The 15,100-nt window shown below is 34.8% G+C and overlaps 1 protein-coding gene across 2 annotated transcripts in view; it reads right to left on the minus strand.

The window, feature by feature from the left end:
- LOC148940748 (core alpha-(1,3)-fucosyltransferase-like) overlaps positions 1 to 3,577 on the minus strand; it is a 73,170-nt gene extending 69,593 nt beyond the window's left edge. The window contains exons 1-2 of one of the 2 annotated variants that reach the window (XM_089104792.1): positions 3,523 to 3,577; positions 1,669 to 1,732 (exon numbers count right to left, since the gene is read on the minus strand). In XM_089104792.1, the coding sequence (XP_088960918.1) occupies positions 1,669 to 1,732; positions 3,523 to 3,568 (110 nt within the window). In that variant the 5' untranslated portion in view covers positions 3,569 to 3,577. Of the gene's footprint in view, positions 1 to 1,668; positions 1,733 to 3,522 lie in introns of those variants that run through there. The other variant, XM_089104791.1, reaches the window with a different exon arrangement.
- Positions 3,578 to 15,100: the final 11,523 nt, after the last annotated feature.

Raw genomic sequence — 15,100 nt, forward strand, 5'->3', positions numbered from 1 at the left:
TCAACAATAATATGGACTCTGAAGATGCAGTTATTTCTCTGTGTAAAAACGGAGATTTTCAAGTTGTGATACAAATTTTAAAGTGAGTCTGTAGTCTTAATACTACAGTAATAAGATTCCTTCATTTCGAACCCGTCTACAAAATAATCATGGAATATCTTTCTCAGATTCAAAATGACAGTAAATCATTGAACTGAGCTCATTGTGCCAGTGGTGGATCCAGGGGAGGGGTGAGGGGGCGCCCCCTAACGTTGTCTAAAGTAGGGTAATTTACTCAATTAACGCCAGCTTGCGTTGAATAAACTTGCTCCTAGTGCAAGTTTATCAGATCAACCTATTTTGCCCCCCCCCCCTAATAAAATAATCTTGGATCCGCCCCTGCATTGTGCAGAAGTGATGCAAATTAAATGAAAAAATAAATAAATAAAGCAACAATCTGAAAATGCTTTACTTTTATACTGTTAAAAGTGCCCTTAAAGGTTTATTTTTACCGTACCAAAACTCTTATATTGTTTTGTGTTTTCAGTAAAGTACTAGTTTTCTCTAATTCTACAAACATAGGAACATATCACCAGTTGATTTATTTGCACTTGTTTTATTGATATATGTTTGATAGGCTGTGACGTAATAATTTTGTTCGTTTTAAGTTTTAACTTCACTGTACTTCCCTCGGAAAACCTCTGCTCGTTTTTGATTAAAATTTAGTTTAGAAACAACACTGCCATGAAGACCCCGGTGCCGCGCCGATGAGGGAAGACCGGCGGCGGCGGGGCCAAAAACAGCGCGCCGCGCCACCGGTAAGATGTCGGTTGCGCGCCGCCGGCGCGATCAATGTTGACCGCAAACATTAATGTTTTCATCAGTCTTTCTCAAATCACAGCTAAAATTTACAACAGATTCGAGCCTATTCATGAGTTCAAAACTTCCCAAGTCGCTGGCTGGAAACTGGTCTTCTTTGTTATTGATCAAAAGAAGTAGACATCGGGTAGACACGAAATGGTTCTGGCGTTTCAGAACCCTTGCATAATAGTTGAAGTATCTATTAGCTATGTATTCTTAACATAAATAATTATCAAAATTAGTAGTTTTTTAATCGAGCATTAGGCCTACTGCATACAAAATTTCAAATACCGTATCAAAAAATTCGTCAGTTATATGGGTAAAAACTTTGAATATAAGTTTGAACTTAGAAGCTTAATTTTTTTCATAATGCCCTTTGCCAATATCTGCTTTGTCACTTATAAAACAGTTGAAATGGGCGACTTTGATATTGATCGTTTTTTTTGCTCTTTTGGATTCCTAAAAAGCCTTCCTTGTATTAAAAACGGGTTTTAATAACAATTAAAAAAAAATACATTCAGTATAACTCACGAAAATCTTGTTAATTTTTAAATTATCATAGGGGTTGGACAAATATGTTGTACGGCGTATTTTTGCTTGGCTTCTTCGTATTTTAATTTACATGTGTTGATTCATATTTCAAAACATTATCCAACTGTCGAAATATACCATACGTAAAACATAAAACAATATTTAAAATACACAAAAGAACTTACAATTGCAAGCAGAAATATATGTAAAACACAAAAACACATCAACCTGTCCTACAGATTTTTCCACAATCATTTATAGGCTAATCATTTTGAATAGGATAAATTAAAATTTCACCTTAAAAAATAATCAAGCATCAGTTCCCAATGACGAAATGTGGATGACCCACCTCCGTAGGCTACTGGAAGGAAAATCGAAGTTAATTTCCAATGAATGTGTCAGTCTCAAACAATTAGCTTGGTCGAACTTGAATGAATTTATATAATGGACGATATCAGAAGATTTAACACTTTTCGAAGAGCATGCATAGCAATTCAACGTAACCTTGTATGATTCGAATATGTTTCTCAATTATAATTAAACTAAAATGAAAACATTATGACGTTAAAAACTTTTAACTAAGACAGTGAACGTTTAGAAATTTTCCTTGGGGGTATTCTCATTGAATTTCCTTTCTTTTAAGATCGTGGCAACGCGTGAGGGGTATGCTGGTATACTAATGAAATTCCAAATATTAGTATGTGTAAAAAAAGGTATATTTCAAAATAGTATGGAGGGACAAAAAATCTAGGGGTCAACTGGCTGAAAAAAATTCCTTCAGTCAAACTTGGAAGTCTATTCTAACTGCAGGATGTGGCTATAATTGTCATGAATAAAAATCAACTTATCAATTTTGTTTGGACTGGGGCTGCTTTCAATAAGAAAACTCAAGATATTATTATTTGAATATAATAATTCCCTACCCCCCCCCCCCTCTGGACACCACCTTGCTAGGATACAGTCTCTGCTTTAAATTAAAAAAAAAATAACTTTTTGGCATCCCCGCTTTCAATAAAAAAAAAAAAAATCAAAGTACTATCACTTAAATATAATAACTCCCTATGCCCCCGCTCTGGAAACCATCATCTTGATAGGATACTGTCTCTGCCTTAAATAAAAAAAAATAATTAACTTACTGGCATCCCTACTTTCAAAAAAAATTGAGGTATTATCATTTAAATATGATAGCTCCCACCACCACCACCACCCCTCTGTATACCACCTTGATAGGATGCTGTCTCTGCTTTAAATTAAAAAAATAACTTTTTTGGATCCCTGCTTTACTTAAAAAAAATTCGAGATACTACCATTTAAATGTAATACCTCCCTACCCCTCCCCCCCTCTGGATACCACCTTGCTAGGATACCGTCTCAGCTTTAAATTAATCAATAATTTATTAAATAATTAACTAGGTCACTATATGGTTCAAACAAACACCCGAAATAATGTTAAACAGCTTAGTGTTCCTTGAAAAAAATTAAGGGTATGAGTAAAGGGGTACGAAGACAACATCAAAAAAGACGAAATTATTCAGATATTCCACAAACTATTGGAAAACTGAGTTATAGATTCGCCGTGGCATTCAATAAGATCCAAAGAATCTAATTAAAAGGGAGCACACACAAAAGCCAAATTAGGCCAGTAGCCTATGAGAAATCGCAAAATACCCAAGACAATGAACAAGTCCCAAAGGGGGGCCCTCGGTCTATTAAAATATTTCAATGGTTTCCCAGGGAATTTGATAGTATTTTCTTCCATCTCCGTTTTAAATGAAAAAATAAATATCTTTTAGGCATCCCTGCTTTCAGTTAAAAAAAACAATGAGGTATTATTATTTAAAAATGATAGCCCCCTACCCCCTCCCCCCTATAGGCAATAATTTACAATTTTTTTATGAATCATATTTTTGGGGTAACTTCCGTTTCAATCTTTAATTCCCCAACCTTGTACATAGCTTAGTCTATAGCTAAATTTTGTCTCAATAGAAAGTTTTTTGCGTTTTATTTTTTTTGGGGGGGGGGGGGGCTAAAATATTTTTCAGATAGAAGATTGTGTCTTCTCTAATCTATCAGGCGTTCAACAATTGAGTATTAAACATTAAGAAAATCTTATCTAAAAACAGCAAAAGAAAAAAAATTCTGCTAACTTACCATTCAGAAGTAGAAACGATCTTTCTGCTATCAATTTCAAAATCATACTGTAGTAAATGTTGCGTTCTATAATTCTATTCAACTTGAAAATAAAATTCTTTAATACGAATGATGTAAGGAATTGCAAGTGGGAAACTGGATTCGGAATGATTTAACCTCATTTCATAAAGACGATACTTCTTTTGTCAGCATATAAAGAATTGTGTATATTGCAATATTTGCAATGCAATTGCTTATTGCATCTGTCTGGTTTTTATGCAAAGTAACAAGAGACGAAAATTAACGAACCAGAGAGTAGTGAAGAATTATGGTATGCAAAGTAATATTTGACAGGGAAAGTCACTGGTGATAAATCGCTAGGGGTGGCAACGTGATTGCGTAATTTTCAGGGATTCGGGGAACCAAATTTTTTTTCGGGGTGACGCATAGATTTTCTGGGAAATACTCGAAAATTCGGGGATAGTGCAAGCCCTGCTTGATTTCTAATCAGGAAAATCGAAATACTATACACGAGAAGGAAAAGCTCCGACTTTGCGGTTGACGCAATAAAGAATTGCTGCAAAATTAATTTAAAGTCGACCGAGCGCCGCCACCTTTGCCGGCTGAGGCGCGCCTGCGGCACGCCGGCGGTGTTGCGACACTTCGGCGGCGTCCGACCGGGCCTCTTGTCGGCGGCGTTCGGTCGATCTGCCGGCGCGGCGCCGGGGTCAACTGCCACGATCTTTTTGGTCACTGAAACAGGTCAGCTTTCTTTAGTACATCTTTACCTTTTTTGTTACTATATGGCTCGTTTTTAAGTTTTCTCTACCATTTTCACTTGATCTAGGAAAATTGGCTCCAGATATTACCCCCCCCCACACACACAGTATTTTGACAAAATTACGCCATGCATTGGGGTATGGGTTTAGTGATCTACTAAGAATATCGTTGGAAACCATGAACTGGATGACCTCTTTTCCCTTTTGAATCAAAATACTCGACAAAATACCTTCCCGAGACATGCTTTAAAAATGATTGCATCACACTTATAAAAACAGTGAAATTATCTGGAAATGATCATGTAGAAGGGGACAAAACCGTGAATGAAAAAAAAACATTAGAAATTTAACCCAAGACACTCTAATTTGAAGTCCACCGATGTACTAACAGAACCACGCCACTAATAATCTGATTTGATATATTGGTTTTTGTACCTTAATTGCGTAGCTTATTAAGGGGGCTTGGAGGAGGAACATACGGGAGGTGCTCTTTCAATCCTCCAGTTGGGGGTTTTGAACTATAATTATTGCAATGATGATATCGTTTTATACTTCCAAGCCTTTTAAACAGTTCGTGGTAACGAACTGCAAGTAAGAGGCGACCCGGCTCAACTTTAACCGAAACTCTAAAAATCGGAATTTTTATATCAATGATACATCAAAAATTGGATTATTATGCTGATTTTAGATACATAAGTTTCATCAAGTTTAGTCCTACCCATCAAAAGTTCCGAACTTGATAAAATTTGCCTTATTTTCGAAAAAAGGGCAAAAAAAACCCCTAAAAGTCATATAATCTTAATGGAAATCACACCATCAGATTCAGTGTATAAGAGAACCTTACTGTAGACGTTGCAAGCTCCAATCTGCAATAATGTGGAATTTTATATTTTTGGCCAGAAGAAAGATCCCGGACGCGTGTTTATTTGTGTTTTTCTTTTTCCCAGGGGTGATCATATCAACCCAGTGGTCCTAGAATGTTACGAGAGGGTTCATTAAAACGGAAATTAAAAGTTCTAGTGCCCTTTTTAAGTGACCAAAAAAATTGGAGGGCAGCTAGTATCACTTTTTACAAAAAACAGCATTTTCATGTACAAGCTATGCTCACCATTCTATAATCGGAGACTCTTGACCATTCTTCAGTAACCGCAGTAAAAAGTGCAACTTCATTTCTCTAGAGTGTACCGAAAAATGAACAAGTACCACTCCATTATTATATTTTTATTTTGTCTTTTTTCCGCAGCTAGTTAAAGTTGACCCGGATGAGGTCCGAACCCGATGCGTAGCATTATAAGACCTACGCTTTATTGACTGAGCCACCAATGCTTCTCTATTAAGAAAGAATATACATTTTGAGACAATATCGAAAAAGGGCTACATAAAAGACCGATACAGTTCATTATAAATGGCCTAAATGGGGCCTATGATAGTTTTATTGGATATAGCTGAAAACCTAATAAAGAACAAAACACGGCACATAGTAGCTAAAAGTTAAGATAATTACACAAAAGATTGATATAAAATCATTTTGATGAATTCGTTTGTAGATTTTACTTATATGTTTGAAATATTTGCCTTATCTACTGAAGAATTGACACCAAAAGTGTTGTTTTTTGTCAGGGCGTAATTTGTTATGGGACACACTTACGACTTACGAGTGGTAGAATTGATAAGTTCACGAAGATATGAGCAATAGCTTTCAAATGAGCCATTAAACGTCCCTAAAAAAAGTTCTGGTAGCCCCAGCTTTCCCATTTGAGACAAGCACCTGAAATGCCGTTTTTTAGTGGCATTTGGAGCTTGCTCATGGTGAAATTTGAAGGAAGGAAGGACATATATATGAACAATATCTTTTACATGAGCTACTAAAAATTTCTCTAAAATACAAGCGATTCCAAAACGCTTAATAACAATACGTCCATACCGATACGCGTGATATTGATACGTTAGATACCCATACATCGTACATCCCTTTTCCCAGCGACTATGGAAGGTCATATTATCACTGAAACCATAGATATTGGACCTTTGAACTATGTTGAACAAAATAGCTATCTATAAATTTTGATTGGATGACTTTGGGGGAGGGGTCATCTAGGGAGGGGGGCTAGTTGCCTTCCAGTTTTTTTGTCACTAAAAAGGGCAATTGTAAATTTAATTTCCTTTCGAATGAGCTATTACACGTCTTTTTATGATGCAATGGCCACCCCATAGCCCTGCTAGAAAAAAAAGGAAGAAAGAAAGAAAAAAACGGTAGACAGTGCTACCGTTGTAAAAAAGCGATTTTCTTTGTTGTTCAAGGAGGGGGACTGTAATTTCCCTGTACAGGGTTTTCAACCATGCTAATTCCAATGGTGCATTTTTAGTTTTGATCTGACGCCATTTGCGAGGGGTCTCAGGCTTTTTTCGAAATAACCATAAAATTCTTTTCGCAATAAACTTTTACTTTTAAGATGAACCGAAATAATAGTCACCATTCCTGAATCAGTGTCAGATGGCAATTTGTTTTCACTAATTAGCTTTTTTTTAAACAAGATTTTTAAATTTTGGTTACTATGCGCTGTGGTTCGCTCTTTACTAGGTTCGCAGCTACCGCTGCAACCATGATACAGTCCCGACCACTCAAGTTGTTCATCCATTGACGCCATGTAGAACCGGGTTTTATCGCTAGTTTCTTTCAGCTTAGTGTAAGACAAGATAAAGAGAAGTGCCAGAATAGATGGGAAATATATAATTTGGGCTACATATTTACACATTGGGGGGTGGGGGTGGGGGTAAAATATTTGGACAGTGTGAAGTTAGAAAACTATTCTTACTTCATAATATGTAGAATAGTTGTACCTAACACATCAGATATACAGACCCGGTATGCTTTACCCTCCCCCTAATGTGCAAATATATAGCTCAGATTTGTTTCTAATGTATTATATTTTTATCATACTTGGGTATATTTCATGAGGATTGAGCGTCAGGTTCTACTTAGATGAAGAATATTAGGTCGGGGCTATATCATACAAAAACATGATACACATCTACTTCTTTAGCAAGGAGAAAACTTACTATCTTATTCTTCTACTTCCAACTTTAGAAAGCTAATTATATGGCTACTTTTTAGTTAGTTGGTGTGTTTGTGCTATATTTTCTTGGAGGTGGTACATTTGATTTTGTTATCAATCCAAACAGTCGAATTGTTCAGGATGAAAATAAATTTCTGACTTTAAATCAAAAATTTTTCTTTTCTTGCTTGCTAGCATAAATTCGAAAAAGTAAAAACGTATGTTACTCCTTCTGCTGTGGCTTCCACCTTCAGAAGTAGGTTAGCTCAGGTGAACCTGGTTGCATTTAGTAACAAAGTGATCGCGAAAATTTCTTACGCTGGTAAGATGAAACTTGCAAAATGCGGTATTTTTGTTTCTAAAAATCTGACCCACCAACGGTGGGATATTCCTAACAAAACTCCTGAGAAATACGCCAATAAGTATGCTTGGTCGCTCAAAAGACTTGTTTTTTCCACTTCATCAATGAGAACACCCCGCGCAGACTTTGGTGAATGGAAGAGATCATTTAGCCTTTATTTTCTATCCTTCTTTTCTTTTTTCTGTCTATGTTTATGCCATTATATTTGAAGTTACAATGGTGAATTATTTTATGATATGGTTTTATACAGGGACGTATTTCCATCATTTTTATTGGGGGAGGGGGGGGGGACAAGAACGGTCCACATCCAGGGAGTAAGGAGGCATGGGATATCCCTAAGGGGAAATGGGTTTTGGAACAATTTTGAAAAACACAAGCCTAAATGTGTTTTCAAGATGTCTGAAAGCTTGTTTTAGAAAATTATTTTATAATGAATACTGAAGATGAAAAAAAAAATTAAACCAAACAAAGTGAAAAAAAGTAAAGTGATATGTGCCTGCCTAACTCTTCAATAACACATTTTTCTTCGAACAGCAATGAAGAAAAGCGACTATTTAGCAAAGGTGCTACTTTGTTAATTCCAAACATTACACAACATTTACTAAATAATAAACACACATTAAACAAAAAAAAATCAGTACTGGTACTCAGCTTTTATGAAAATTATCAGCAATGAGTTGCAGCAGACAATAGTAGTATAATATAAGCAACCTTAGTAGTGTCTTATATAAAGGTACTGAGTAAACATGGAATTACACAGGCCTGAGGCATGGATACGTGTGCAGCTTCACACCTAAACACCTTACCATGGGTCAGTCACCTATTATCCTATGCCTGAGGCATGGATATGTGTCCAGTTTAACCGGTACATTGACTTAAGCGATCAAATACATTTTTTTGGAACCAGAGACGAGTTTGTGTAATGCAACCAGACTGGTTTCTAAGGCAACACCTATTTTCTGGATAATTGCCTTTAGAATTGTTTAAGTTGAAAGTTATAGCATTTGCGTAAACTAACTCAATTTGCTTAGGAATGCATTGCTGGTAATTAAAGAATGGGATGCTATACTCAGAATTGTTTCAGAACATTCGCGTAAACTAACTGAATTTGCGAAAAAGGGTATTCAATTGGCATAAATCTATGGAAATGATTAACGATGACAAGATGACATTGTGACTTGACCTAGCTTAACTTCTCAGATGTGTTCTGTATAATACACAAGTACCATTTGAACAGTTTTGTCAATATAAAATATGCACTAACATTGTAGTATACTTAAAAGTTGATACTAATAGAGATGTAAACGCCAAGAAAGGAATTTTAATAAAGAAAATCAGAGCATTCCTTCGAAATCTTTAGAAATCAAGTAGTGAGGTGATTATAGGTTTGAAGCATCATGGATCGCAATCATCAATGACCCTAACCACCAAGAACCTCAAACTCCAAAGGTCTCGTACCTCCAACCTCCAAGGGGCCCCTCCCCCTTAGTTTTTGGGCCCCTCCCATTTTTTATACTTTAATTGAAGTTTTTTTTAAACTTTTTTCTCATTTTTAAAAACATGGTATTTTTTCAACTTTTTTTACATCTCTTAGAATGACATGAAACATACATAAAACATAAAAAATTCACATTTAATATTTTCAAAACTCAAAATGAGAATAGTATAGATTCTACGAGTGATTGCGTAATATGACTACTGGTATATGCCTTAGCAGACAGGTTTCTGACTCGACAGTCAAGCCGGTCAGATTTCAGACCATTTAAGGTAAGTTTATTATCCCAAAAAGAGAAAAAAAGAAAAAAAGACGGTCCATCTTGGCTAGAGCTTAATATATTCAGTTTTTGAGTATAAGATACAGGTCCAAATTAGAATTTTGTACAGTTTGAAAAGGTAACTTCAAGGAAGCACGGTGTTTTCGATTGTGAATTCATTGGTTTGAAGAAGTCAGCTTGTGGGGTGATTTTTGAATGTGCGATTTTATTGCTGACTACAGATCCCAGAAAAGTCTCTTGTTATCACTGGCATATCAACTACAACATGTATGCTTACAATAGAGACATTTGGCACAATACGTTATGTGTTATAAACAAACTGGGTTTATATGATAGAGTGATACCCCTATTCTATGATGGAGGGAAGGATCTATCCATGGAACGAAATGAAGTTGGAGAAATATGTAGTTTTTTGGTGTGACAGCACTATACGTGAAAGGGAATGTACCCACTGATAAACTTTTAATCGACAATTGCAAATCTGATATACCACTATTCAACTTGGAAGATTTTAATTGTGAGGTATTTCCGAGTAAAATACACAACCCGGAGGACGAGGTTCAATTTTTTAGCAGATGGGTGCCGATAAAGATTACTTCTCAGAATATATGTATAAGATATCCCAGGAAGAAGAAGAACAACCAAATTTCTGATATTGATTGGGATTACACCAAGTGGATGATGAACGATCATGAATTTTTATAACACCCATCACCCCCATGACTATCCAACGGTCTTTTTAAAGACCGTCAAATCTATAAAAACTTCGTAACCATAGTCTTATGAATCTTTTCTGTGCCTTGACAGAAATCAAAACATCGCATTGTACTAGTCTGAAATAGTTTTTTTTGTACATTGTGAAAAAATTTCACAAAGGGTTTAATGCAAAAAACGGCTAGTCAGATCAACCCTCGGTATTAGTTACCAAAACTCAAAAAACTGAATGCTTAAAAATAATTAGGCACGAAAGATAGTTTAGTTTTAATTCTTTATCCAAATATGTACAGTTTACTAGGTTTTAGACTATTTGTTAAAGTTACAAACAAAAGCCAATCCTCATAAATTAAAGAAAAAGGGGGAACACCCCAGTAGGGACTGACTTTCATATCTTGAGTTGAAGTGCCCTTTTTAAACATTACAAGATATCATGCAACGACAAAGTGTCGTTTACAACTGGTTTGTACAGCAAAACAAACATTTTGACCTAAATACAAGAAAAAAGCTATCAAGCATTAAGGCTACGAGGAAGGTAATCAACTTCAAATTATCGAAAAAGTTTGCACAAAATATTTTATTTTCTGAAGGCAGGTTGCCAACGCGACATTTTTCATATTTGAGCATAAAAGCAGTAAGTTAAAAGTGAAATACTATTATAGGCAATTGTTCGGAAGTTTCATTTTGATGTGATTTTGATGTTGGATAAAATTCAAACATTTTTAAAGAAACTGCAATAGTTTCACGGAAATTATCTTTCAGCGTGTTCTAAGATTAAATGAAAAGTATAAAATGAAAATTAAATTTGATTTTGATGTTGGACAAAAATCCATCCATTCTTATAGAAACTACAATAGTTTCACGGAAAACATCTTTCAGCGTATTTTAATTTTAGATGAAAAGTGTTAAATGCAAATTCATTTTGATTTTGATGTCGGGTAAAAATTCATTAATTTTTATAGAAACTGCAATAGTTTCACAGGAAGCATCTTTCAGCGTGTTTTAAGTTTAAATGAAGCGGGAAGCATCTTTCAGCGTGTTTTAAGTTTAAAAGAAAACCATTAAATGGAAATTCATTTTGATTTTTATGTTGGGTAAAAATTCAGTCATTTTTATAGTAACTACAATAGTTTCACGGGAAGTATCTTTCACTGTGTTATAAGTTTGATTTTTATGTTGGAAAAAAAAATTCAGTCATTTTTATAGAAACTGCAATACTTTCACAGGAAGCATCTTTCAGCGTGTTTTAAGTTTAAATGAAGAGTATTAAATGCTAATTCATCTTGATTTCGATGTTGGATAAAAATTCCTTCATTTTTATAGAAACTGAAATAATTTCGCGGGAATCATCTTTTAGTGTGTATTGAGTTTAAATGAAAATTATTAAATTCAAATTCGTTTTTATTTTGATTGTTGGATAAAAATTCCTTTATTCTTATAGAATTTGCAATTGTTTCATGGGACGCATCTTTCAGGGTTTTTTAAGTTTAAACGAAAAATAGTGAATACAATTTCATTTTGATTTTGATGCTGGATAAAAATTCATTCATTTGCATAGAAAGTGCAATAGTTTCACGGGAAGCATCTTTAGGCGTATTTTAAGTTTAAAAGAAGTGTTAAATCAAAATTAATTTTGATTTTTATGTTGGAGAAAAAATTCAGCCATTTTTATAGAAACTGCAATAGCTTCACAGGAAGCACCTTTCAGTGTGTTTTAAGTTTTCCAAGTTCTATTCATATTGACTTTTTTTTACCGGTTATAGATGGCAGCACATCCGCTCAGACTAAATCAGTTGTCGGGTATATCGGTTAAAATTGACAAAATATAAGTATCAGATTGATTAAATTCAATAACAATATCCCTTTCTCGAATACATGGGATAAAATTGACAAAATCAATTTTAAGTGTCAGAGTGAATAATTTTTTTTATCAACAGGAATTAAATTTCTGTATTATGAATCCAAACGGGGAATTCAAGAAATAGTTTGTTACTTACTTCGAATTTTGACATAATTTCTTGAATGAAATTTCAGTATTGTGTTTCAAGGAGGTGAATTCAAGAAAGAGTTTGCTACTTACTTACAATTTTTTCATAGTTTCTTGAATGAAATTTCTGCATTGTGTATCCAAGAGGTGAATTCAAGAAAGAATTTGTTACTTACAATTTTTTCATAATTTCTTGGATGAAATTTTCGTATTGTATATACAAGAGGTAAAAACAATAAAGAGTTTGTTACTTACTTGCGATTTTTTAATAATTTCTTGAATTAAATTTCTGTATTGTGTATTCAAGAGGTAACTTCAAGAAAGAGTTTTTATTTTGTAATTTCTTGAATGAAATGTCTTTTTTTGTTTATCCAGGAGGCAAATTCAAGAATGAATTTGTTACTTGCTTAGATTTTTTTCATAATTTCTTAAATGATGTTTCGATAAAGAATGTTAATAAGAAATTCGTTCAATTTGATACTTAAATTAAGCATACTCTAGAAATAATGAACACATAACAATGTAATACATAATATATTTTTAATGAGATAATGTCACTTAGAATATTAATACAAAAAATAAATCATGATACATTATTAATATCAATGGTCAACTTTGAACATCTTGAATCTGTTCCATAAAATAGATTACCATGTTCTCTCTTGATATTTTAGCTATTGTCTTCTCTTAGCTCGTAATCAGTAGAATAATCATTATTCCATTTTGATTCATACACAATTTTTACTGGTGTGTCACCAGTGCATTTTTACTGGTTCTTCTCTCTATGATGTTCTGGTAAACTGCTAGCCCTGGAAAAAGAAGAAGACAGATCAGTGCTACCCCTGCAAAAAAGTCATTTTCCTTGGTGTTCAAGGTGGGGGACTGTAATTATCCTAAAAAAGGTTTTCAACCATGCTGATTCCAATGGTGCACCTTTTATTTCGATTTGACGCCATTTTCAAGGGGTTTTAGGCTCTTTTACGAAATCACCATAAATTTCTTTTCACAATAAACTTTTACTTCTAAGATTAACTAAAACAATAGTTACCATTCCTGTTTCAGTGTTAAATAGCAATTTTTTCTCACTAGACAGTTTTTTTGAAAACACTTTTTTCAAGTTTTAATTACTATGGGCTGTGGTTCGCTCTTTACTAGGCTGCAGCTGCCACTGCAACCATGATATACAGTTTCATACTTACCTGATGAACCAGAAATGCCCTTTGTCCGACACATGACCAGCTTGTTCTAATTGAATAGGGACAGTATAGCCATGTTCAACTTATGCGAGTAATCATTTGGAATGTCTAGGGTGTGAGAAATAAGGTCAAACAAGTACTGAAGGACCTAGGTGGTTTTGATATTATTCCGCAAACGTGGCATAATGATGATACAGTGCCTTACTTTGAAAGATACTGGGTAGAAAATGTTACGCGTAAACCAGAAACGAATATGAGATATTATGGTGGTTTTTTGTTGCTAATTAAGCAAGGTCGTTTCCGCAAACATTCTCGTATTTGTAGTTTATCGGGGAATATTATATGGGTTCGGATTCATCTAGTTATTGGTAAAAGTTTGATTTAAGGTGCGGTGGATATTGCCCCCCAGAATAGTTTGTATGTAGTAAAGCGTCACGGGATTTACTAGAGGAGGAGCTTAGGCAATTGCGATCTCGTTTTGATAATGAGTATTTTTTGGTGGTGGGGGACTTTAATGCTCATAAGGGAATATGTAAGGAGATTAGTCAAGTTTTATTTGTTGATACATCGGACCTAATACCTGATATTTATAAGACATCTAGAAGGAGCAAAGATATTGAAAGAGGGGTTAATTGTTGGGGTAAAAGGCTTCTGGAAATGTATTCAGATAATGCATTAGTGATTGGAAATGGAAGATTGGGAAAGATGTGGAGGAGGGTGAGTTTACCTGTCTGTCGGGGACAAATCCTAGTTTAATTGATCATGTTTTGGTTGGTATTAAGCTCGTGGCCCTCAAAGTTGATGTTGAGGTTCTTAGGGTCGTATGTTCTGACCCCTTACCAGTTGAGATTAAGCTTTGCCTTGAACAAGAAAGGTGATAGACCTACTACTAGGGTAACAAAGGATCTTTGTTTTTCAGGGATGTTTTAAAGAGTGAACGGAGTAAAGATGAGCTGGAGTTGATGATTGAGGAGTTTTTGAAGCTTGAAATAATTGAAAAAGTTGAAAATCTGCATGAAGAAATAAGAGATATAGATGAAATTTTAGAAGATTTGTGATTTGTGATTTATGAGTGTGCTCGTTTGTCAGAGAAACCAAATATGAAAAGTAAATTTTTTTTTTGATGAATTTACCTCTTTTAAAAAGGAGCTGGTGGAGTTATTAGATTTAGCAAATGCCTGCTCTGTAGAGGAAGAAAGACAGAGTTTGTTTTTACGGTTTAAGGCAAGGAGAAGGGAATATAGTTGGCTGAAATGGAGGAAACAACGGGAGAAAATTAGAGTGAAACAGAAAAAGATAGAGAAGCCCTATATGGTATTGGATACAAAGCAATTTTGGTCAGGAAAAAATAGACAAGGAAAAGGTCAATTACAAATTCCTGAAGCCAGGGGCAGATCCAGCCTTTCGTTCTAGGTGGGGACTCTTACCTAAAAGAGTGGGGGCAGTGTCCTTTTTGTCAGCCAAACAAGGCTGATTTTTTTTTCGGGTTTTAATTGTCCCTGTTGGTCTCTTATTTAACGGAAATGGGGTTTTCATATATTACAATAATCCTTACAAGAATTGTACTTAATCAACTGACAACTGTTTTACAAGAAAAATTCCAGCTTCCTGGCTCCACTCTTCGCAAACCTGTCGATTACCCTGTCAATGCTGATATCGATGTTACGATGCACATTAAGGAGGACCAAACTACTGAATCTAGTTTGCCCCATCTGTGCTCTGAGTCAGGTT

Source organism: Artemia sp. Qi Xiang Cuo, chromosome 19, assembly GCF_049724085.1.
Source record: "Artemia sp. Qi Xiang Cuo chromosome 19, ASM4972408v1, whole genome shotgun sequence".
Classification (NCBI taxonomy): Eukaryota; Metazoa; Arthropoda; class Branchiopoda; order Anostraca; family Artemiidae; genus Artemia; species Artemia sp. Qi Xiang Cuo.